Raw genomic sequence first — 24964 nt, forward strand, 5'->3', positions numbered from 1 at the left:
TTGCATATGGAGAGCATTACATGTTGTGGCAAGGCTTCTCTGCGTCATGACCCAGTGACACTGGGGACATGAAAATAGGGACTCACAAGTCTGCAACAGTATGTATTTTATATCTAGGTAAAACAGTCATAAACCTGGGAAGACAAAGAAGCACGAGAACCGAGATTCAGAAGAGGTCTATGTAGGGCATACACTGATAAGGTGAAGAATGGACATACAGGAGAAAATGCTCTAGCTGCCGTGGTAGCTAACAACCTATGAATCACAGGAGCCGGCATTGGCGGCGACACTAACGTATCACCAGTCACACTTTCTGCAGGAGTGAATGTCAGCGTTATCTCCACTGTATTCAAAGGCACACTGAGTGCGTTCGGTAATGTCCGTGAATCGACGTTAGACCCATTCATGAATTGTTTCTGGCGATTCACATCATGCCATGTGAATAGGCTGAATGAATTCCGAATCGATTCCAGGGCTCAGGACATGAAATCGAACGACGAGATTCCATTCATGAATCGGTTCATGGCAGAAATCGAACGCATCCACCATCTTTAGTGACTTACAGATTTCTCAGTTTGTTCTGGGATGTGAATAGGTCAAATTGCAGTGACGTCAACCGGGAGAAGGACAGCAATCTGAAAGGATAGCACAATAACATAATATAGCAGAGAACACAATGCATACAAGTCAGGCCTGGTATCACTGCATCAGGGGCGTCGGAAGGCATTTTCGGGTGGTGCGGCCAGTCACCTGAAGTAAAGTATACCAGTGGCTCCTCTGAATTTTTTCGAAATTTAGACCCAACATCACCGCCCTTTAGGGTGATTCAAGGGTACATGGGACAAAGAATGGTATGGTCAATATAATTATAGTGACCGTAGCGTGTCCGACGCCCCGGTGACTTGGCGCAGAGCAGTAAGTCATTGAGGAACAATGGGTGTAACGTATCCAAAAGTCAGGCCTGAACCCGTCTCCAATGGAAAAGCAGGTTTTGACCGTCAAACTTTGACCACAATAAATCATACGTACGCAACCTCCTGACAGCGGGCCATTCGACTTCATTAGATATCCGCAGAGAAGATCAGAGTGGCCGGCCACATTGAACGTAAGGAGCTACGTGAATTATTTTGCAGTTCTTCCCTTTTCTGGTATGACTTTTCAGGTTCCTCAGGAAATAATCACGCCTTACGGCAATCAAAGGAGAAGCAAAAATGCACCCAACAGCATTCATACTGAAGTACAGCAAAGTATTAGCTGCTGTACGGGTGTATGCTTGCCAATTGTAAGTTATACTAGAGCACAATTGGTCACTTACAGTGATTCTAGGTCGACCATGCTTGCAAATATCCCACCGGGTAGCTGAGTTCCCTGGAACTGGTTCAGATTCCTGTAAGAAGAAGCACATTCCACAACACCATGTACAGGTGGTAGATGATTACAATTAGTTGTCTGATGATTGCCTCAGTATAGGCTTGAAACAGTATTAGTTACAAGGAATGATGTGTGGTGCTCTGTGCCGTGTGAAAATAGCTCTATTCCTATGAATGTTGAGCACTCTACCGAGCCAGACGACTCTCATTTGTACAGGTATATCTGTATAGCATGTGGCCAGCTCATCAGGCAAGCAGACTCATTTATCTCCGGCACACAGGTCTAGAGAACGATGCACACATGGGAGCTATGCATAGTCTTCCCGGCTAGTCCACGTCAGCCGTACACGTTATGACACCAGCCCTGTATAGGTCATGAAAGGTCAACAGTCATACCCACAAGTGTGCTAGAGCTGGCTGTACATGGAAAACATGGAACAAGTTGCTACACAAAAAGGCTGCAGCCATGTTTATGCATTGAAGACACATACCGAGCAGCCGGTCTTAGCAATGTTTCGGAAACACAGTCATATTATTTTTGACATTTTGCTATGAATTTCCAGCTACGTTTCTATGGAGGCAACGAAACTGAAGGGGCTAATAAACCATTTGAGATAATGGTAGCGACTTCAGCGATGATTACACAGGAAGCGTGTTGGCTCTCCAAACCGGAAAGCGTGAGCCCCGGTGTGGGCAGCAAACACATTTCCTGACTAAACCATTCGCTGATAATCCTGTACCAACAAACGTAAAATCACTTACAGACTGATCATCTGGTCCAGGTCAGCCAAAGATGGAGGAAGAGAAGATAACACGTTTTCACCCAGGAATCTGAAGAGGTAAAGACATGCACGTATCCATGATTTGAAAGTGTTGAAAACATACTTCGAGGTACACATACACATGGACAGGTGTCTAAAAGATCCTCAGACTGTTTATAGCGCTCTATGTCCAGTGGACAGAGTGAGTAGTACAATACACACACAGCAGTGATGCAACCAAGTCCTATTCTGCCGTTACTCAGACTTTCGTGATATCATGCTGTATAAGAAACACTCGTCAGACAGCATGATAACATGCTGTCTGATGAGTACTTCTTATACAGCATGATATCATGCTGTCTGACGAGTGTTTCTTTTAACACGAAACTCAGAGTAAAGGCAGGAAAGGACTTGGTTGTGTCATTGTTGTATGAGTATTATACACATAAACACACTCTTCCCCATATACATGCATATATGCCGGTATTACGTTTTTCTAATATATCAAAAATAATGCTAGTTTGCCAGGATTCGATAGAATGAACAACGTACGGCTTTCTCACTGCAGATAAACTACAGCAACACAAGTCATATACTGTAAAACAGGAAATTTTCGGTGGTTTAGTATTTTCGGTGTTCGGTAGCGCTAACATTTCAGTGAAGTGTACGCTTCTCGTTGGCTGAGAATTCGAAAGAAACGAGAAGCAATGTTCTCTCGAACTTCGAATATTTGCGAAGCTTGTTGTATTATTTTTTGTTGTGGCACGCAGTGCAGGTTGACGTCACTGTAGTGACGTAATCGTTGTTGAGCGAGTGCTGTGAAACAGCGCTTGCGCAAAAAGATTGTCCTTCTTTTTGTCTTGCTCATCAAGGGCCCGCCCACCCACCCTCTGTATATATATAATTGCTCTGATTGTGAATGCGGTGGTTTCCTTGCTGTATCTTTCTGCACTGCTGATTTTATAAGTTCTAGTTGCTTATTATTTTATTTATTTTATCTGGGTGGTCATTCTGCACTAACTGTTGCTGTATCATTTTGCCTCGAATTCTGGCAGCTCTGTTTTCCCCTTGAAACAAGGCAATGTGGCTGTCCGCAGCCGACCCTGCACTGTGGTTTTGCTGGTGCAAATGTGAGGTGTGAGAGAGAACCAGTTTTCCAGGTCCAAATATGCATTTTGCCCACTGTGTGCCGGCATTGCAAGGTTGTATTTCAGGTCACGTTGTATATTAGAGGTAAAAATTACCTGTACTGAAAGTTACCGAAAATACATCTCCACCGAAAATTTACGGTTTTACGGTACTGCCATTATGTAATCAATTCTGTGTGTAGTAGAAAACGCATGTGCTCACGGAAACTGAAAACGCCTGCCAGAACTTACAGAGCTCGAAGGGTTTCACGGACTGGTGTAAAGAATCCATTGGGTAACGCGGACAATGCATTGGCAGTAAGATCTCTGTAAATACAAAGTGGGGACATGCAGCATGTACAATTATTGGATTTCTCCTATATGAGAAACACAACAGAGAGGTATATATGGCTAACATAGAGATGGCCACATGCACAGCTGATGAGTGTCATCAACAAAGCTGTAAAATCACCTTGGAAAGAGTCACGACACACCTGTCATAATGCCGGTAACATATGCTACAGTGGAGTCTTTTAATTCCTATCAACTGATTGTCTTGAGACAGGGTGAGCATTGCGCTGTTTAGCATATGCAAGAATACACGCTATACATTCGGAACAAACCCTGCCCGATTGCGAATTTGAATCACGGTAACATGGGAATACCTAGATATCCACAACGTCTACATAACTAGCTGAATAGCATGAACACTCACATTGTTTCAATGTCGCTGGAACTTGGAAACGGATTATTCGGCAGCGAAGCGAGATTATTCCGTGCCAAGTTCCTGTCAAGACCAAAGCGCACATGGCACATGGAAAATAATCGTAAATACATTGTGAACATAGATTGAACCGTGAACAGTGATCATCATACATTGAACACTGAACGGTGAACAGAGAACATACATGGATGCTCCTCTTCGTGGGTTGAACACTTTTGCAAGTGAACCATGGCAACTCTCCTTAGTACCGTACACATACATGAGACTATGCTATGCTGACCACTCAGCAACCGTATCATGCACTATGGCCTGTTGCGATAGTTCCCCTTTACACATTGCAGATGGAACTTTTCAACACGAGGAATGAAACTTATTTGGTACGGCTCTTGTTATCCTCGGGGATAGGTGCTCTGACGAATAATTTCACTACCGCCACATAAAATTGTACATGACAATATTGCGAAGTAAACGTACAATGTCTCAAGTCTTGTTAGATCAGCAAATTGGCCTTCTGCAATAGATGTCAGCTGATTACCAGCCAAATTCCTGTAGAGAATCACATGAGAAAAACGCAAACTTCTAAATATGCCAGTGAGAAACACTCCACGTTATATGTTCGGTTTGTTCTTCATAAAAAGTACTCTTTGACACTGGTGGATGATTTAACACCTTACCAGCAAGATCTTCATCGGTGAATTACTACTGACTGTTTTAAAGATCCCCTGTAATCAAATACATAGTAATGACAGCACAGGTACTTCAATTTAGCCCTGACGCCGTCGTATTCGGTAAGAAACGAGCTAAGCTTGGTCCAGTTTTAGTTTGAATACGAGGACATGTATTCCTAGAAACAGTGACAGCTGCCGGTATGTCACAGCCATGTACAAAATGTATCCAAACTCCGCACCTAACCTGCAAAGTCCTCCGTTTCTACTACAATCTGCACAATATAATAGCATTGTTTCTGTGTGGATACGTGTGCCAGTTGGTATGTATGACCCACAAAGACAATGATTTCTCTATTAGCGAATTTCAAAATGGGTGATCGACAAGATATTCCATAAACCATGTATGTGAATCAATGTGTGTAAATCAATGTGTGCGAATCAATGTGTGTAGAAAGTTAAGTGTGGGTGAGAGCATGCATGTGTGTTTATGCTTGTGCTTATGGGTGTGCTTGTGTGTGTGTGTTTGGGGGGGGGGGGGGGTGGAGAGGTGCATGCGTGCGCGTGTGCATGTGCGTGCGTGCAAGCGCATGTGCGCTCATGTATGTGTATGTGTGTGACCGTGCATGCATCCGTGTGCGGGTATGTGTATGCAACCGTGTATGTGTGTGCGTCCGTGTGTGTGTGTATGTGTGTGCGTCCATGTGTGCGTGCGTGTGCGCGCTTGTGCATGTGTATAATCATGCACAAACATCAAATCTTACAGAACTACGAGAACATTAAGTCCAATGAATTGGCTTCCATTGATGCTTGTGATGCGGTTATTGTCAATAAATCTAGTATATCAGAACCACAACAACAGCATTTTGATATCCAGAGAAAAAATTAAATAGTGAAAAGGAAGCTGGGCATAAAAGATCAAAGAGAAGAAAGCCCTCACAATTATTCACAATTTATACAAATTTCCAGACTCAAGTGAGAGACTAGCTAACTTTTCCCATTCATAGTAATATGGCCTTATCAGAGATCATCACAATCTTTCCACACATGCACGCTGAAATTACAAAAATGCTTAACACATCACAATTATTATTTGGCTATGAGACTTTGTCGAGCGTTTGGAGGAATATCCCTGTGCCGGTACCTTACATTTCAATCAGCCGGACATTGTTGGTGAACAGATCATCTGGGAGCATGATAAGCTTGTTCTCTGTCAGAATCCTGTGCAACATTCCAGAAAAAAGTACACAAACATAGGTAGAATATCAGACTCGGGTAGGAACAGATCAGCTATCGACACCACAATGGGAACACATCAGGGTCGAGGTGAGAATAGAAGAACAAAACGGTGTTCCTGTCCAGTGCAGCGTGTGACACATGAATTGAGACTTGTGCCTGTCAACTTGTTCTTATCGTGTGAGAATGCAAGTGCGTGGACATCCATGTGACCCAGACCCCGGGGCGGTGTCTTGCAGAAATAACCTGGTGAGACTCTGATGCACGCCTGGCCCATGGCCATACCTAGCAAGTTCAAATTCTTTGCCCAGTCAATCAGAGGTATGAAGGACACAGACAAACCTTTATCTTCCTTTATCACTGAAACGTCAACCTGTGACTTAAGTAAAATATTGAAAGGATCCTCCAAAAACATTTACTTTGAAGCGTCTGGCTTCCGGTTAGGATTGATCATTGTGGCAACCAGGGAGTCTAAGTGCACAGGGTGACTGTTCTGCCTAACAATGTGAGTTAAGCTCCCGGGCTGCCCCCTTTGCAGTCGCCCTTGCTGCAAGGCCAGATTCTACTTGTACATGTAGACAGCATCGCTTGTCTGGGGAATGATTGAGGTTAGCAGGTGAAGGGCACGACCCGGTGCCACGATCGGCACGGAGATCACTTATCACATAGAACTTTTTAAACGCAAATCCTTGGCGGTCCCACGATCTTGGGCTGCCTCCCTATGTGTTAAGGCTCCCTAGCAGCAACACAACTGACATAGGACATTGTATTTCTCGCCGGCCAAGAGCAGCGAGATAGGCGAGAAATGATTTCTCGCTCAACATTTTCGGTTGCAAACACGGCGATTGGTGTGTTCTTTATCATCGTTTCTTTTCCTGACTTCTTCAGTCAGTTTTGAGTCTTACCAGTCACATCTGGCTGCGGCCAACTACTAAATTCCCCGATTATAGGTCGCAGCACATTGTCACGTCCGAGCAAAATCGTCTCAATGCATTCACATAAGATAAGTAAGAAGTCACACTCGATTGTAAGTCGCACCCCCTTCTTTACCCTTGAAGTTTAGTGTAAAAAGGTGCGACATACAATCGGGGAAATACGATACCCTTCAATTTGTGTGTTGTCGCTATTGCTGTCTATGTCTCTGTGTGTGCCAGTAAATGTGGACCGAGAAGAGCATTGGAATATCGGCTTTGATCATTAATGTGTGCGGATCCTGACAGATACATTCTGGCTAGCAACCAGCAGTGACAAGAGGTAAGGCATGCAGTTGCTGTTCTCATGACAATAATATACTTACACAAACTCTAACAGAGCACTGTCAGCAAACAGACCGTCTGGCAGTGTATCGAGCTGTCCATTGATAAGTTCACTGCATCGAAAGCATCAGCAAAAACAGAAAATGGCTTATGTAGGATTCCAGCTCTTTAGAGCCATTTGGTATTGACTTAGGAGCAATAATTGTCCAATTTGGGACGTTTAATAATTATACTTATTCCTAAGTAATACTCTTCACCATAGTGATTTTTAACACAAAAACAAAAAGGCAGCGAAAGCCAAGTGCTTGGACAAGAAGGCTCTGCCAAATGGGCTGGGAATCCCTCCAGATCTCATGAAACGTTTCAACAACATGCAAGCACGAGGAAATACTCACAGTCGATTCAGATTGAAAAGGAACTGCAATGACCTGCTTCCCACCGTCAAAAACGTTGATCCACTGGAGGCACTGTGCATCGAATAGACACAAATAGAAACCCCCACAACATTAGCCACAGAATTACCTTTTCCCGACAATCCCTAACAGAACGGACTGAAACTGGTTAAGGCAAACATAGTCTTTGTTCTCATGCATACGATTCAATTTGACTGTAATGAAGCCAGAGACTTACATCAATGTAGTGCTCATGGGGAAGGCTTCCGGGAAGGTGGCAATACCGTCGCACCTGACCTCTGTATTATTGCACGTGCAGCCTGATGGACAAGAGACTAGTTCCGAATAAATGCACATAATGAAATAGCACGTACAAACATACACACACATGTACACACATACACATGCACAGATGCACATACACACACACACACACAAACACACACACATGCACACACACACACACACATGTACACACACAGCTGTGGCTACAAAGAAAAATTGACATTGCGAAAGACAAAGACTGTCCGTCCTATTTCTGTCAATTTATCGGAAATTTCTAGCACTACCTTTTAAGCACTAAATCATGTATTCTCTCCAAACCCTGTCCTCTAGTTTCCAATAATTATTATTCACTCCCAAAATGTGCAGTCAAAATGCAAGCCACACCCAAGCAGTAGATCGGTCTTCATGAGCGATTGTAAGGCTAATACACCCATTGTGGTGATTTTATGAGCAATATGCAAGATCGGTTGATGGTTGCCACGCACAGTACTCTCACATCTTTATCAAAAACGAGGCAAGCTGATGCCTCAAACTGAAGACATGCTAGAGTTTAGTCACAGAGTGCAGATACTACTGTGCTCACTCTCTTAACTTCTTCACTACTTGATAAGTACTTCAAAGTATATTTGAATTCAAGTGCGTACCATCACAAACGATCCCATCACCAGTATATGGCATGTTGCAGGTGCAGTTGAACGTGCCGGCAGTATTGTTACACGTGGCGGCCACACTACACGTGTGAGTACCATCCTCGCATTCATCCACATCTGTAGAAACAGGATTGACAACGGTGATTATGAGGAGGAGTTAGGATTACATCACATCGTGAATTGCAAGCCATCACTAATCATGGCACAGTGCACAAGAAAGTCTTTCATCTAAGACAGGTGGTCTGGAATGGATGGCAAGGAATGCGATGCATAATAAAGGCAAGTGGTTATGCTCCAGAAGTCCATTGACAAAGATTTTAGAGTGGACCAATCTGTCTGGACAGACAGCTGACTTCAATTCAGAAATACTACTGCAGATCACCCATATAGCTGTGACCAGCGTCATAGAATTTTAAATCTGATTTACAATGCGCATTTGTACAAACTGCTCATTGCCACTCATTAAAAACACGTACCAAGACAGATATCTCCGTTCCCGATGTAGCCATCTGGACAGCTGCATGTAGCCATCTGGACAGCTGCAGTTGGTCTCTGCTACAGAAACTAGCCCCAGGCAAAAGAAGAAAAATGCAGAACATAGAACATTCAGTAGGGTATGCTAAATTGATAGGAGTTCCCTGCAAATGGCTATCTGAGGTCAGTATGAGCTCCTTTATTTGGTCAGGGAGAAAGATAGGAAATAGAGTGATAGCTCCATGCAGTTTAGTCTTTACAAGGCAGGCACAAAGATCAAGGTCAGATTATGGGTGCTTGGTGTGTTCAGAACCCAGGATCGAAAAGCATGGCTGAATGCACCTGAATCAACATGATTATAATGTAGACTCAATTATGCTGATGACCGTGAAACTCGGAGTTGCAACACAACTTCCTCTCTCTCTCTCTCTCTCTCCCTCCCTCCCTTTCTCCCTCCCTCCCTTTCTCCCTCCCTCCCTCCGTACCTCTCTCTCTCTCTCTCTCTCTCTCTCTCTCTGTTTCTCTCTCTATCCCTCTCCCTCCCTCCCTCCCTCCCTACCTACCTCTCTCTCTCTCTCTCTCTCTCTCTCTCTCTCTCTCTCTCTCTCTCTCTCTCTCTATCCCTCTCTATCCCTCTCTATCCCTCTCTATCCCTCTCCCTCCCTCCCTCCCTCCCTCCCTACCTCCCTACCTCTCTCTCTCTCTCTCTCTCTCTCTCTCTCTCTCTCTCTCTCTCTCTCTCTCTCTCTCTCTCTCTCTCTCTCTCTCTCTCTCTCTCTCTCTCTCTCTCTCTCTCTCTCTCTCTCTCTCTCTCTCTCTCTCTCTCTCCCTCTCTCTCTCTCTCTCTGTGTCCCTGGACGATTCTGCTGCGCCATATGACGATCCGTTGGGTTTGACCTCAAGCCAGCAGAAGCACTCCAGTACACGGCATGACACAGGTGAACATCATACATGTCCGAAATGTCACACCACCATCAAACAAGAACATAACCTTGCACGACATATGCGGACTAACAAATGCAAAACATTGGCTGCATCGCAGGCTGGAGCTGTGTCAGCAGTCTCTGCATCACCACCACACGAGACTCCAATGACTTTAGAGGCAAGTACACCAACCATTACACCATCAGACCGGGAAACAACATGTCCACACTGTTTGAGAAAACTCAAATGGAAACAAAACTTGCCACGACATCTACAGACCTGCCCGGTCTACAAATCACTTTCAACCACCTCAGCCAAAGCAGACGGCAGTAGCGGGGATGGTCGGACGACTTCCATGATTGATTCAATGCACTTCAGCCCATCTGTAGGTCAGACAATGACTCCTGGAGATGAATTGCGAACAATCCCGCACGAATCCTCTCCCTGTCATAATGAGTCTTTACTTCATGTCCTGAATCAACGGGACATGGACAAGGTAGAAGTCCGGCAGTCCCTACTGCTACCGTCAGCCAAAAACACCAAGGCATGGCACACAATAAACGCTCAGTTGAAGATCCATCTCACTCAACATTTCCCAACCTCATACCTCAAAAACACTAACATCGAAGAGACTCTGGACAAACTAGAGAACTTCATTCACTGGTTTTTCGACCAAAAACCACCACCACCTCCACCAAAACACAAGAATGCAAATAAAAACCGTGCAGTGGAAAAACTCCGGGCTCACAGGCGTGATTTAAAGCGCCAATTTCGTAAGATCAAAAACCCGGACGAAGTACCTGCAGCGCTCAGAAATGAGTATTTTTCAATTGGAAAACAAATCAAGCGTCTTTTGAAACAACAAAAGATGTACGACGATCGATCCCGGAACAAGAGGGACCAGGATGCCTTTCTCAAGGACCCATATGCCTTCGGAAAGAAATTGTTTCAACCAACCAACCATGTCAAACCCACTTTCTCTGACACTACCTGCTTTGAGTACTTCCAACACACATATGCAGACCAGGATCGTGCCACTTCGTACGAATCCTGCCCCAGTGCAGGGAAGCCCCGGGGTTGCACCCACCCAGTCGATGAGGGGACCCCTACATGGACTGAATTTCAGAATGTTTTGAAGAAGTGTCGCAACACCTCTGCACCGGGTCCTGACAAGATACCTTACATAGTTTGGAAGCTTTGTCCCTCCCTTCAATCCATTCTTTTCACCATCTTTGGGCGGGTTTGGGAGAGCAAGATCATTCCAAGGCAGTGGCAGGTAGCGTGTATCACACTCCTGGCCAAGGGGGAGGTGTCTGATGATCCTTCGAAATTCCGACCGATTGCTCTAGCGAACACGTCCGGGAAGATCTTTTTCACCTTAGTTGCAAAGCGCCTCTTGAAACATATGCTAGGCAATAAGTTCTTCGATGGTGACAACCAGAAAGGATTTATGCCTGCAAAGGCTGGGTGCTTAGAGCATACATCACTTTGTTATGAGGCGATGCGTGATGCAAAGACGGCAAACGCCAAATTTGCATTGCGTGGATAGATTTGAAGAATGCATTTGGTTCAGTGCGCCACAATCTGATACAGTATGCTCTAACCCACTACAGCCTTCCTTTGCAATTCAGGAAATTAATTTTTTCCTACTACGACAGTCTTTGCGCTTTCGTCGTACAACCACACACACCCACCTTTAATTACAACATTGGTGTTTTCCAGGGGTGCCCCTTGTCCCCGGTCCTTTTCAATATTTGTTTCCAGCTTCTGCTGGACTCACTTGCAGCCCCTGAATTAAGTTGCCTCTCCTAATTTTAAATCTGCCCCTTTGCAAGTGTCCCAAACAGCTTTTGCTGATGACTTAGGCCTCTATAGCAAATCTAGTGCAGGTTGTCAAAAACTCATTGCGGTCACGGAGGACTTTCTCTCGTGGACCCAATGTATGCAGGCGGCGCCGCACAAATGCAAAAGCAGTGCAGCAAAGCTTGTAGATGGCCGGTACAAACCTTACGATCCCTGCCTGACAATGTCAGGGAGGAAGATCGCTTTCATTGACACTGCAGAGTTCAAGTTCCTGGGGCGAAGGCTGCATGCTGATTGCTCTGAGCAGACCCAGCGGGAAGACATCCGTCAACTCACTGTATCTCTCATGCAAAAAGTAGATGGCTCTTGGCTTCAAGACCACCACAAGCTATGGCTTTACCACCATCTTGTAGTGCCCAAGCTTTCTTGGTCTTTCCAGGTTCTTGAACTCACACAAGGTTTTGTACGTGAACTGCACTTTATGTGTTTACCATTTCTGAAGAAATGGTCAGGCCTACCTCGATGCGCAAACTCTGCCATTCTTTTTATTGGCAGTCGCAAACGCTTTGCCTTACGCCTCCACTACCTTCCTACGGTGTGGAAAAAGTGCCAGTCCATCAAATGGCACATTCTTCGATCGAGTGGGGACGCGCGCATGAGGGCGCTGTACACTCTGCGTCGGAGTAAGGATGCGAAGCTGACAAAGCGATATGCGGCGACAATAGAGCTGGAGTGTGCAGAGGCATCAGTAGGTTCAGGGACTCTCCGTCCACCGTCATCTTCAAGTCATCGTGCAGGGTTGGGTGCTCCTGCTCCGAAGCAGCATTCCAAACCCCCGAGGAAGGATCTCCTTCAAACATTTGAGGAGATCAACGCGCAGGAGCAGATTTTGAGGCTGAAGACTCTTCAGGTGCAAGGCAAGTGGTTGGAGTGGACATCGGTGATGTGGCAGGACCTCTCGTGGAAATCCCTTTTGTACGGTGGTACTGGTAAGGATTTGAAATTTCTTCTCGCATCAACCCTCGACGTGCTACCTTCTCCGACGAACCTACGCCGTTGGGGAAACACCGTAGTGGATCCGTACTGTAGTTTGTGCCGTACCTGGGCCTGTACTACGCGCCACGTGCTTGGCGCTTGTTGCGTAGCGCTGGACCAGGGACGTTACACCTGGAGGCACGACAACGTACTCGGGGTCATCGTCAGGAACATGCGTGAGGAGATTCGAATCCGCACTGCTGCAAACACCGTACAAACCGAAAATTCAAATGAGCTTGACTTCATCTCGTTTTGCAAGGCGGGAGAGAAGCCAGTTCGCGTTCAGCCCAGACGAAAGTTGGTTACGACTGATCTCCTGTCAGCGGCCTCAGACTGGAAACTTCTTGTCGACTCAGTTAGTGCAAAGATTTCTTTCCCTAGCTGAGTTGCACTTACCACCCTAAGACCAGATATAGTTCTGTACTCTACGAGTCGTAGGATTGTATTCTGGATGGAGTTGACAGTTTGTGCTGAGGACAGATTCAGTGTCAGTAACTCGCGGAAGGACAGGCGGTATGCGGATCTGGCCGATCAATGCCGAGCAAACGGGAGGCAGGTCGTTTCTTTTTCGGTTGAGGTAGGTGTGCGTGGTTTCATCCCGGACTCTCTTCGGAGGGCTCTGAAAGCGCTTGGATTTTCTAATCGAAGAATAAAATTTATTTGTAATTTGTGCAGTAAGACGTCTCTGCGAAGCAGCTACATCATCTGGTTGCGGCGTCAACAAAAACACTGGTCGGAAGATCCACTTTTCTGAGGTACTGTATGTGGGGCTCCGTTTATTGAGGTGCGTTGAAATTTATTCTCTTTATCTTATTATTTCTTTTCTATAATTTCCCCATATGAGTTCCTATCAGTTGCTGTGAACACCTTGAGTGGAGAGCGCTTGCTCGAGCGTTGAACCGGGTTCTTAATCCACCATACCCAGTTCGCAAGGCTGGGCGGGGTTGTGAGCAGGCTTTCATTTCATCTTTTCTTATTATTTCTTATTATTTCTGCTTTTCATCTCATTACAAAAATTGTGCGCTTTTTCTCCATCTGCGCATAAAATCTAGACTGACAACCTGCTTGTTAAATCATGCACCTGCTTTCAGGCGTAAAAACCCTGTTGTAGAGGTCTCAGTCCTCATTTGTTAGACTTACCTGTCTTTATAAATGTAACTTTCTCTCTCTCTCTCTCTCTCTCTCTCTCTCTCTCTCTCTCTCTCTCTCTCTCTCTCTCTCTCTCTCTCTCTCTCTCTCTCTCTCTCTGTCTCTCTCTCTGTCTCTCTCTCTGTCTCTCTCTCTGTCTCTCTCTGTCTCTCTCTCTCTCTCTCTCTCTCTCTCTCTCTCTCTCTCTCTCTCTCTCTCTCTCTCTCTCTCTCTCTCTCTTGTGTGTATGTCGACTCACCATTTGTCACAAATCCGGTGAGCGTTGGAGACGACTTGTTGTTGGCCATACAAAAGAATGAATGCATACTGAGCGGTGTTGTCATGGTGAAACTATAAGCATGGGAACAAATACAAGCAACACAGACACACACATACACACACGTGATAACTTGCACTGGGCGAGGTTTGAGTCAGTGTCCAAAAGAGATAAATACAAAAGTGACAACGCACTATATCCCCAGCACTTCACTTTATGGCCGACATGAATGCATGCATTTCGTTTACCACTAACGAAAGTGCTGAGCACTTTAAGAAAGGGAGCACCATAAAGCCTTAGCATAAAGCACGCCAGTCTCTACCTTAGGATAAGCGGATCACGCCCAGTGGGCGTCGAATTGCCATTGACAAAGTGAACAGGTTCTAATGGTGTGTTCGGAATGTCCACCAAACACATAACAGTCAGGATGCCGCCTGCTGGTACCATGACTGCTGGCCTGAACGGGCTGAGCACGGGCAATTGACCTGCACAGAATACAAAAAAAAACGAAGAGCTCAAACACAGGATATTTTAAACAGTGACCCCATGGATCTGCTGCCTACCTAGACCTGGAGGTACAGAGCCTGGTGTCCACCACACAGCTGATTGAAGACACACACTCACAAACAGCACTCAACAGTGCACATACAGCACTCAACACACAGACACACAGACAGACACACATACACACACACAATCACAAATCATGGTTGCTTACAGTCTGTGATGTTTTCGGGAAAGGCGGGCAATCCAATTGCCAGAGGAGGCAGAAGCAAACCAATTGTTGCTGCTTCAATGTGCTCACAGCTGCCATTCTGAATAGCCAGTCCATTCATTACAACTGCTCTCCCCGGACTGCAACACAACGAACACATTGACAAGCAGACCAAGCACAAAATAAATGTAAGTTTTGACTTCAGAAAGGCGACGTGGGGACAATAATCTCATTAATGCAATGAATAAAACTATTGGCTCACTCATATCACAATCTTAGCAACGAATAAATTGTTCAGAACGTTTTTTCGTCACAATTATCAATAGAAACTCGTGACTGAAGATAATATCAAGAATAGCAATAGGATGTATAAGCTTGGAGTGACAAAAACTAGGATACAAGTAAGAAAGTTATCACATAATTGATCAGAGTATAATACCTTGGTAAGTGATAAATATACAGGCACACTTACACTATTCCAGTAATTTTGCACTCACCACAGTTACCCATACATCGGCACATTATACAGTGCTATCTTCTGCTGTTCCTTTATTTTTCACCTTGTCATGTCCCTTCCTCCCTCTCTCATAACAGCTACCTTCACTTCCTTTCCCCAGGAGACTCCCTCCCTTTGATAGGCATCCATTTGGCTCTGGAGAATCCTTGAAAATATAATATCAATCTTTGCTGAATGTCCAATCGTATTCTCACCTGCATACGTATCACTTACCAGCATATTAAACTGTTATCAATGATGTGATACTTATGTGAACGGTCCATTGAAACAACTGTGTGTGAATGTGGGGGCTGTATAGGTTTCAGGGCTAGCAGTGATATTTCCGGCAGGGGGCTGTAGAGGCAGTGCCAGGGCTAGCAGTGCAATGTGTTAGCACGGAATTGGTGGATGGTGTGGGCAGGAGGTTGTGAGCAAGGTGTGTGGATGTTGTAGGCAGGAGGCTGTATAGAGGTAATGAGAGCAATGTGGCATGACTTTGCGGGTGTACAGTATTGCTACGTGTTGCGAGAGTGCATGTGTGTGTGGGGGGGGATAGAAAAAAGTAAAAAAGAATGCATCAACACTTACTTGTCATCATTCAGGAAGGAACTGGCAAACAGCTCGACGTGTGCAAAGCTTGTCAATGGATTGAAACTGACATCCCTGCCAGTGAAATATACAACAATGTAGACAACAATCTTCTACGCTTACTCAGAACTGTTTGTGGCAAGGCACCATACCATTGTTGCCTGCGTGCAATGAAGACGAGGCTGCACGTGGTGCCAGCTAGGACTACCCATCGTGAAAAATTGAACAGTCCAATGTTTAAAGAAATTGTTCTTCCTCCTCATCTATTTGCAGGCTAGGCTAGTACATCTCAGAGATGATAAGGAAATGCAACCCTAGCCCAGGTCGATCTGGCATCAGTTGGATTCTAAGATGGCTGCAATATTGACGTGGCATATCCTCGATCTGCTGCTTAACAGTTTGTCCTCAGTAATATTCATACAGTTGAGCTAAACAATATGTCAGTACTTACACCGTAATTAAGTTGAGGTTGCGATGGAATAGGCCAGGTGGCAGAGTTGTTAGCATGTTATTGTTCAGGGTTCTGGTCACAAGTGCGTACACACACAGATACGCCCACGCACGTGCGAGCACACATGCACACACAACCACACATACACACACACACACACATACACACACACGTACACTCACGTACATGCACGTATACACAAGTACACACAAACCCACGCATCCACGCATCCACACATCCACACATCCACAAAATAAGGACCCAGCTAAACACACGAAGATGTCCAGAAAACTGCAATTTGATATCCAGGAAAAAAGGTTTTTAAAATAGAAGACATTCGCCCATACTGTTGCTACGGCGACAGGCTCGGTTTGAAAAGCCTCATGCCGAGTGTTTTGGAAGCTTGGGAGAGTGCTCACTGGATGATGCTCGGATAATGCTCGACAGTGAAACATGTGTTCTTGCGGTGAAGTACAGAAGGCAATGAGGTTGGTGCAATGGAATACAGTCATACCTCGCTTATCCGGTCCTCTTTTATCCAGATCCCTCGCCATCCGGAAGAAAATTGTTGGTTACCGATTTACAGCACATGTCATGCATACAAACAGTATTTGTGTTCGATTATCCGGTTCCCTCGCCTATCCGGATGCTTTTTGTGGAAAACGGTTGTGTGCGGTTATGCGAAGTCTGACTGTACTATCGTTAATGCTCTTGGCTGTGTTGAACATTTACGGCAGACCAAAACGATATTAGGATTGTACCACAATTGTGTACAAATGGCATATGATTTTGCACTCTACCTGCCCATATCAAAACATTCCTAGATTCCAGAACTTACATAGATTCCAGATCATCGAGGTCACGGAATATACACGGATCCAAGGAGGTGAGCCGATTGGCGTGTAGATTCCTGTGCGAAATTGAAAGTAAAATCTTACGTGTGGCTTACACATTGTCTAAGCATTGACAATTTGCACAAGTGTGTAGATTTGGTGAGATAAAACAATAAGCAGTACAACTCCATCAATGCCAGAGCCCTGGAAAGTTGAGTATAAAACAGCATGTGCTCACTATTCGAAATGGAAAAAGGAGGTTAGGGTACAGCTTTTACTCCAGGGCCAGGGGAGCTACGTCTCCAGATCGCCCGGGTGATATTATTTTCTTCCATGTTAATTTTGTTAGAGGGTGTTTCGCCTGCAGCAAAACATTTCTTAATGTGCGCAAGCTCCACTGCAGCCACTTCATTACATGAAAAACCTGACACACACCATCCTCAAATCAAGTGGTTTTTGTAGGGTTTTTCGTGTTTCACCTAGTCCAGGAAAACAGGTATGCTCAAGTAGCAAAGTGCTTATTAACCTACAAGATGTCCAAACTACCGCTGGTTTGGAAAGCATCCACTGGCAGCTCCACGAAACCGTTATTGGAGAGATCCCTGAATACAAAGGAACAATTACAAACAGGACACAGCAATGGTGCCAAGTCAGAACATATCCAAAACAAAATGAGGTTTGAACCTCACTGCAGCTTCACACAGATAACCATCTGACATAGGCTAGTAACAACACTGTTCTAACTTCATCCTAACACGAGTGTGAGCATTTCTTAGAGTTTCTAATCGCCTCGTTAGTTCTCCTCACCAGAGCTCAGGGTATTTGGCCACATTGATCGCAATGCAGTCAAGTGGACAACATAGCATGTGGATGAAGCGTGCAAACCAAATGGAATAGTAAATAGGGCAATACTGAGGTGAATAATGACAAGACACAATAGGTTGTGGACACTGCCACGGTTGACGGATAATCTTAGCTGCCAGTGAAAATCCAAAGAGGCTATCCTTACAGTACGTCCATAGATGTCTGACTGAAGAGGCCACCGCTGAGTGTTGTCAATCGGGTAGTGGAAATATTCCTGAAGGGCAATAAAGTGAGCAGTAGATGGACTGGTCACTGATGTCGCTAGAAATACAATCACCGGGAAATATATCTGCATCAAGGAGACGATGGGTTTTGGCACTTTAGCACTACGCGGGGAGCGGGGAGGGGGCTTTTGATCGCACAGCCAAAGGCTTGCTTCCAGCTAAACCAGCTGTGCTGCGGTAGCGGTATTCAATGGGATAACATAAGATTGCGCAGAGGCTCAGGTCCAAGTACAGAAAGTTTTCTATAGTGTACTGTACCGTGTAAATCAACAACCGCCCTGAAACAAGACAGTGATACCTTGCAGTTAGAGAGTAAATCCCACTGCCTGAGACTGGAAAACACAACTTAACCGAGACAAGGTGAACGAATATCGGCGTATATAGTAACTGATACTTGAACTATGTGGATGGATTTCAAATTTCCCTTTGCCTCCCACACATTCACCCTAACTCGAAAGGAACACAGCAGCTGACTCACAACTCATCCAGGCTTGTGAGCGGACTGAAGAGATTGGATTGAAGAGTCACGAGCTGGGTTGAACTGAGATCCCTGGAAAGTGCAAGCCACAAACAGAAAACAAGAAGCAAAGAGGCTATCTTGGCCATAAATCACTGCAGGGCAGTCATTTGTGTCATTCACACTGGGCAAAGTTCTTTCACCATGTATCGGAATGAAAGCATCAGTCAATGACACCGAGATGGCGACATGAAAATGCATATAGTGACAAAACCTCATTGGAAATAGGGATGAGGGAGGGAGTCCGTATTGCAATCTTCCTCCCTTTTCGGTGGATAGAATCCAATGTAAAGTTATTATTTCATGCCGCCTGGTCAAAGAAATTCAATATTCAATTCGTTATGCCTTGCTGTAGATTTCCCCTCCCAATCATGCTGCTCAATGATGTGTGTGTGTGTGTTTGTGTGTGTTTGTGTGTGTTTGTGTGTGTGTATGTGTGGGGGGGGGTTAGGGGTGTTTATGTGTGTTGTGTGTATGTGTGTGTCCCATATGGTGCAGTGGTATGTGCAGCGATTTCCAATCGAGAGGTTGCAGGTAATTTGGCAAAAGTGTGATCGAAGGAGATGTGTCGGAGAGATAAGAAGTGAAACACTGAAGGGAAAGTGATTCATCAAGCACATTCCAAAAGCTCAATTTGCAGATTAATCTTACAGTTTGTCCAGCGAATTTAGTCCATCAAAGAAGCCATCTGGTAGTGATATAAATGGGTTTGACTGAAGCTCACTGCAGAAGGAAAGATAATGTGGAATCAAATTACAGACTTGGTGCCCCTAGGGCTCAATAGAGGGTATCTTGAAAGCGTACGTGAACAAGATGAGTGAGTGCAAGCCGACCCTTTTATGCTTGTGTTTCCATTATTAAGACAATACTAGACTTCTCCACAGCATTAACACCTCAACTTCAAAGCCCCTTAAGTTCCCCTTCCATATCTTTCTGATCTCAACTGAATTTTTTTGTCTTTCTTCTTTTTCTTCGCCTTAATTGCCGTGGCTGACTATCGTCTCTAAGTGTACATGATGGCTGCGGCCATTTGACGGGTAATACAATTTTTATATAGATGTGCTTTCTGTACTCAGTGGTGGATTCAGATAGGGCCCCATGCGGCATGGGCCCTTTTTCCGAGCTTACAATATGATGTGCCCCGGTGGTAGTAATGCTACGGTACGTGTTTGTACCTCTCCTCTTGATTCACCATTCCACAAACATTACCGTACAAGAAGATTGTATTACTCTTTCATTTCATCTCATGCCAAACATGTAACCAAAACTAAAAACAAGACCCAACCAGCGCCACCACCAAAGCAGGAACATAAAGCTAGACACAAAGGAATACAAACCCATACATGTGCGTGCAGACCGCGGCTCGTGCCCGGATTGGACCAGGCAACTGCGGCCAATGTCAGAGCACAGATCTACGACTACGGATCACAGACTACAAGGCCTAGCGTATAGCGGCAACATGATACACAGATGACAAAGCGGGTGCCGGTGTGAGGTGACAGCTGCATACGAATGCATGAAAAGGTCAGACAGTGCATGTACCGGCAGTTGTAACTGGAGCCAAGTAGTGTGCAACCGCATCTCCAGTCACCGTGACTGAATGTCAATACATCAATAGCGGAAGTGTTAGCCATACATAACACAGAGCCTAGACTACAGAAAGGGTAGCAGTGATACAAAGTATGTTCCATACGACGGGTGTTGCTTGTCGCCAACGTCGCCTACGGGGCAACAGTACAGTACACTGTATCAATATTCCCAAGTGTCTTGACAGTCATGACACACAGAGGCTTCTCTCCATACACTATGACACAGCACATGTACCTTAATAACTTCTGCGTTCACCAACTAGTTCCGGAATTAAAATCAACATGCTGTGCATACAACTTCCGGGAGCATTAGAAATACGATTTTAAAAATACGCCACTCATGGAGATGACCGCGGATCAGCAACTTCAGTGGTGCATTCTTTGTACACAACGCACCATCAACAATGTCCACGCTGTTCAAAGCAATATCCAGAGTGGCATACACTTACAGTTCATCTAAACTGGACAGACCAGCAAGTGCTGAAGCCGGTAGACTGCCAATGTTGCAGTTATTCAAGTCCCTGTCACGCAAACCATTACATTACACCAAATGATCATTCAGCGGTCAGAGGAGAAAAAATATGTGGAGTGGAAATCCCTACTTCCTCCGGAAATAAAAACTTCGTGACTTTTGTTCACTAATTTTCGCTGCTGTTCTGTCGCTCTCTGTGTGGCTCTGTCGGCCTGAAACACTAACAGATGACATTTCCGAACCGTAAGAAGGCATGATTCCCATTCTGGAAAGCGGACACTCATCGCAAGGCAAAGGTGTCGTGCTGTAAAAACCAAGCGAAGCGACGATGCTTTAAATTTTTGTCTACCAGGCACATTGCCAACAAAATCACTGCGCTCACTGGTCGTCGTTGCTAGTTTTTGGTTCAGAATGAGAAAGAACAGGACAATGGCACTGCGGAGCAGGAAGAGTATAGCGGCTAGCGAAATCTGCGTCATCCACAAAAACATCAGCCAAAGTGCGAACAGGTCGGCAAGATGTCAAAACTCCACGCAAAGATGTGACACTCGCGCAGCAAAGCTAAAAAGTGCAAAGTCGAGTCGTCGTTCACTCGAAGAGCTTGCCTTTTTCAGCAGCCTCTACTCCGATGTCTCCTTGGTTGCATAGGAGAACAGGCGAGATCTCCTCGCAGCAGTCGTGACGTGATGGGACGACTACAACACGGGGGAAATGCGAAATGTTAGGCTTTGCCTGTACGCGTCGTTCCGGGGCAGTCTCGAGATCCAAGAAGATACCAGAGTACTAGGGAAGGAAATGGTGTGAATCACGTACTAGTAACAGCGAAGGTGATCAGGGACACGGAGAAGCTGCTCCGTGACATGCGAGAACGCGTCGATCGACCTGCCACTTTGGTTGGTTCCAGCTGTGATGAATCGAGCGATGGCGAGTCAGACTGAGACTCTATTCCCATCAGTCAACCTTGTAGATATTCTACACATGTCCATTGAGTGTGTTGAAGTGTTTCTCTTCCAATACTAGGCATTAGAACACTTTTGTTGAGCACAGTAACTCCTTGAAAAGTCATGTGAAAAGGTCACGAAGTTCTTGTTTCCGGAGGAAGTACATAATTGTTCCTCTGGTGTCGTGGTATGAGTGCGTACACATTATTTCTATCTGATGGAGTGGAAATGCAAGCAAACAAATCAAACTCACAAATAGGGCACTTCTGGTGTAGCCAGCAGCGCAACAACTATGGTCCATTTCAGCTCAAAAAGCCTTGCAAAGCTTTTAATTCCACAAAACTGTAAGGCTCAATATCTTGCACATGCAGATGTACCCGAAAATAATAAGGTATAATGTATATGTATCGTTGGCCGACATACAGAGTTACTGCCAATTCCCGAAATTGTTATCACTGAGCACATCAATTCACACTGCTTACAAGTCATCTAGATTTGTGAGGTTGGCGAACACGAATGGTGGCACAGTTGTCAACCCAGTAAAGGCCAAATCCCTGGTAAAACCACATCACAACAGCACAATAAGAAGTTAACATAACACACAGAAATAGGATACCTGCATGCGCAGCAGAGACATTGATAAGGCTTTCAAAAGTTGATGGACAAGCCATCGGTCAGTCACGCTAAGTGTGCTAGTAGCTGTGTGAAATAGAATTGGTTGTGGGAACAAACCCTGTCAGGCCGGCTGCAGGCAAACCCAATGTTACACTCGGTTCGGCACTATCCAAGCATTTCACTATTGCAGTTCACGATACAAACAGAGCCCTGTGTGATGCGTAATGCGTACGGGGAGTCCTGTTTGGTGCTTGCAAACGAAACTAAATATCAGCACACGAAGCACAGAAGCCATATAATTTCGACTAGTGCTTTCGTACCATTACTCTTCAAGTCGAATACAATGGTGATTAACAAGGTAGCAAGCAAGTCCTTATAACCGGCACTTTTGGCGGTCAGAGCATTGACAAAAATAGCACCTGAAAAATAGCGCTAGTGGCCTGGTCGAAAATATATGGCTTCTGTGCTTCGTGTGCTGATTTGCTTTCCTCCAACCAAAAATCTATTGAAACTAAATATGAAACATCAGAATCATCACTAGGTAGAAGGAAGCCCGTACGGCTTCATTGGAGCCTTTTCGGGGATCGGATTTCACCCACTTGCCGGGTGCATAGCTGGCAGCGCAAGAAATTTCCATGTTCACATTACTACCATATGGGCCACACTGATGGCTACAGCCATCAAAAGTGGGAACAAATCCACCCAGTCTCTTTCTCTTGCTGGTCGTGCTGCAGCGTGCATCAAGCTGTTATGAAATTTTCTCCCTCCCGACCACGCCCCCCCCCCCCCCGATATCGTACGCTGGCCTGCTGATGGCTAAGCTCAGCCGACTTGTACTTTGTGACTGGGGTTGTGCTGGTAAAATCACATCACCGAGGTAGGTTAACATTCAACTAGCCATACTAGCCATACTAGCCATACTAGCCATGCTAACCATACTAGCCATACTAGCCATGCTAACCATACTAGCCATACTAGCCATACTAGCCATACTAGCCATACTAGCCATACTAGCCATACTAGCCATACTAGCCATGCTAACCATACTAGCCATACTAGCCATGCTAACCATACTAGCCATACTAGCCATACTAGCCATACTAGCCATACTAGCCATACTAGCCATACTAGCCATACTAGCCATGCTAACCATACTAGCCATACTAGCCATGCTAACCATACTAGCCATACTAGCCATACTAGCCATACTAGCCATACTAGCCATACTAGCCATACTAGCCATACTAGCCATGCTAACCATACTAGCCATACTAGCCATGCTAACCATACTAGCCATACTAGTAGCCAGTGCAGGCTGTCGTAATAAAACGACTCATCCGTGTTCCATTCCCGTGCATGGTACATGCATGGTGCGACGGCACAATGACAGCTGTCGCAAATCACACTGAGTATTACACGTGTTTTTTGGTGATTCCTGGTTAGCTGCTAGCTTTTCCCTACTCGAAGATGTTGCCGCCGCGAAATCTGGGGGTTTGTGTTCGTCCTGGCGAAAACCGTGTTTTGATCCGTTGAGGGAGACGAGAGATACAGTGCGAAGACGTACGATCTGTCCGAGAATCGGCGAAGAAGAAAGCTTCGCAGACGACCCGTAGTGGTTGGGAACAGAATGGAACATATACCAGTCGATGCCTGTCATGGTAGGGATGACTGCTACAAAGTTTTAGCCCCATGCTCCCCAGCGCTTTTTAGCGCCCGACGATAATTACCAAATTTCATCGATTTTCCATGTGGATCAAAGCATAGTCTCCTCAATCTTCTCCAGTCGAGCTGAGTCTGGACGCTACAATGTCGAGACGCGAAAAGAGAACATGCATGAACCCACAGGAGCATCACATGCAGCTGCATTCTGCCTTGACGAAGCTGAGAACAACACCAGCACCACGCATTTGGAAGACATTTCGAAGAAGACGAAGAACTACATATCTGCGTTCAAAAAAGCCTCTGTACTGTGCAGTATGCATGCGTGCATGCGCGAAGCACGGGGTCCCCGGATCAACTTCGTTCAAAAATCATTGTGCCACACGGGTTGTATGATTTGTGTGCGATCATGGTCTTTCTTCTTGACAAACAAAAGTGAAGTTTTTCGATCTTCAAATCGCCATAGCGTCCTTGTCATGACTCCAAATCAGCTGAAACTTTGCAGGAGGAATGAAAATGCCATGCTGAATCGATTGGTACCATTTTCGAAGGGTTTCCTTGAAAAATAAAAATTAGCCTGCACTGGCTAATACTAGCCATACTAGCCATACTAGCCATACTAGCCATACTAGCCATACTAGCCATACTAGCCATACTAGCCATACTAGCCATGCTAACCATACTAGCCATACTAGCCATGCTAACCATACTAGCCATACTAGCCATACTAGCCATAGTAGCCATGGGAGCCACTCGGTGTGCATGATCACTATCTGCAGCACTTATCCGCCATGCAGCAGTCGGGTCAAGCATGGAAGCCATAGTCCTATTGATTAACTAGAAAGGAATGATCCGATACAACTTCTCAGGTTCATATCAGCATTACTGGGAAC

At 45.3% G+C, this 24964-nt stretch overlaps 1 protein-coding gene across 1 annotated transcript in view; it reads right to left on the reverse strand.

Annotated features, from left to right (window-relative positions):
* The window catches only part of LOC135823645 (uncharacterized), a 119078-nt gene extending 110081 nt beyond the window's left edge, over nucleotides 1-8997 (reverse strand). The window contains exons 1-13 of the mRNA XM_065336493.1: nucleotides 8943-8997; nucleotides 8461-8583; nucleotides 7770-7866; nucleotides 7535-7606; nucleotides 7181-7252; nucleotides 5797-5868; nucleotides 5412-5483; nucleotides 4457-4528; nucleotides 3974-4045; nucleotides 3511-3585; nucleotides 2133-2201; nucleotides 1316-1387; nucleotides 564-635 (exon numbers count right to left, since the gene is read on the reverse strand). Of these exons, the coding sequence (XP_065192565.1) occupies nucleotides 564-635; nucleotides 1316-1387; nucleotides 2133-2201; nucleotides 3511-3585; nucleotides 3974-4045; nucleotides 4457-4528; nucleotides 5412-5483; nucleotides 5797-5868; nucleotides 7181-7252; nucleotides 7535-7606; nucleotides 7770-7866; nucleotides 8461-8583; nucleotides 8943-8997 (995 nt within the window). The remainder of the gene's footprint in view (nucleotides 1-563; nucleotides 636-1315; nucleotides 1388-2132; nucleotides 2202-3510; nucleotides 3586-3973; nucleotides 4046-4456; nucleotides 4529-5411; nucleotides 5484-5796; nucleotides 5869-7180; nucleotides 7253-7534; nucleotides 7607-7769; nucleotides 7867-8460; nucleotides 8584-8942) is intronic.
* Between the last annotated feature and the right edge of the window lie 15967 nt (nucleotides 8998-24964).

The sequence above is a fragment of the Sycon ciliatum genome, chromosome 8 (assembly GCF_964019385.1).
Source record: "Sycon ciliatum chromosome 8, ocSycCili1.1, whole genome shotgun sequence".
Lineage (NCBI taxonomy): Eukaryota > Metazoa > Porifera > Calcarea > Leucosolenida > Sycettidae > Sycon > Sycon ciliatum.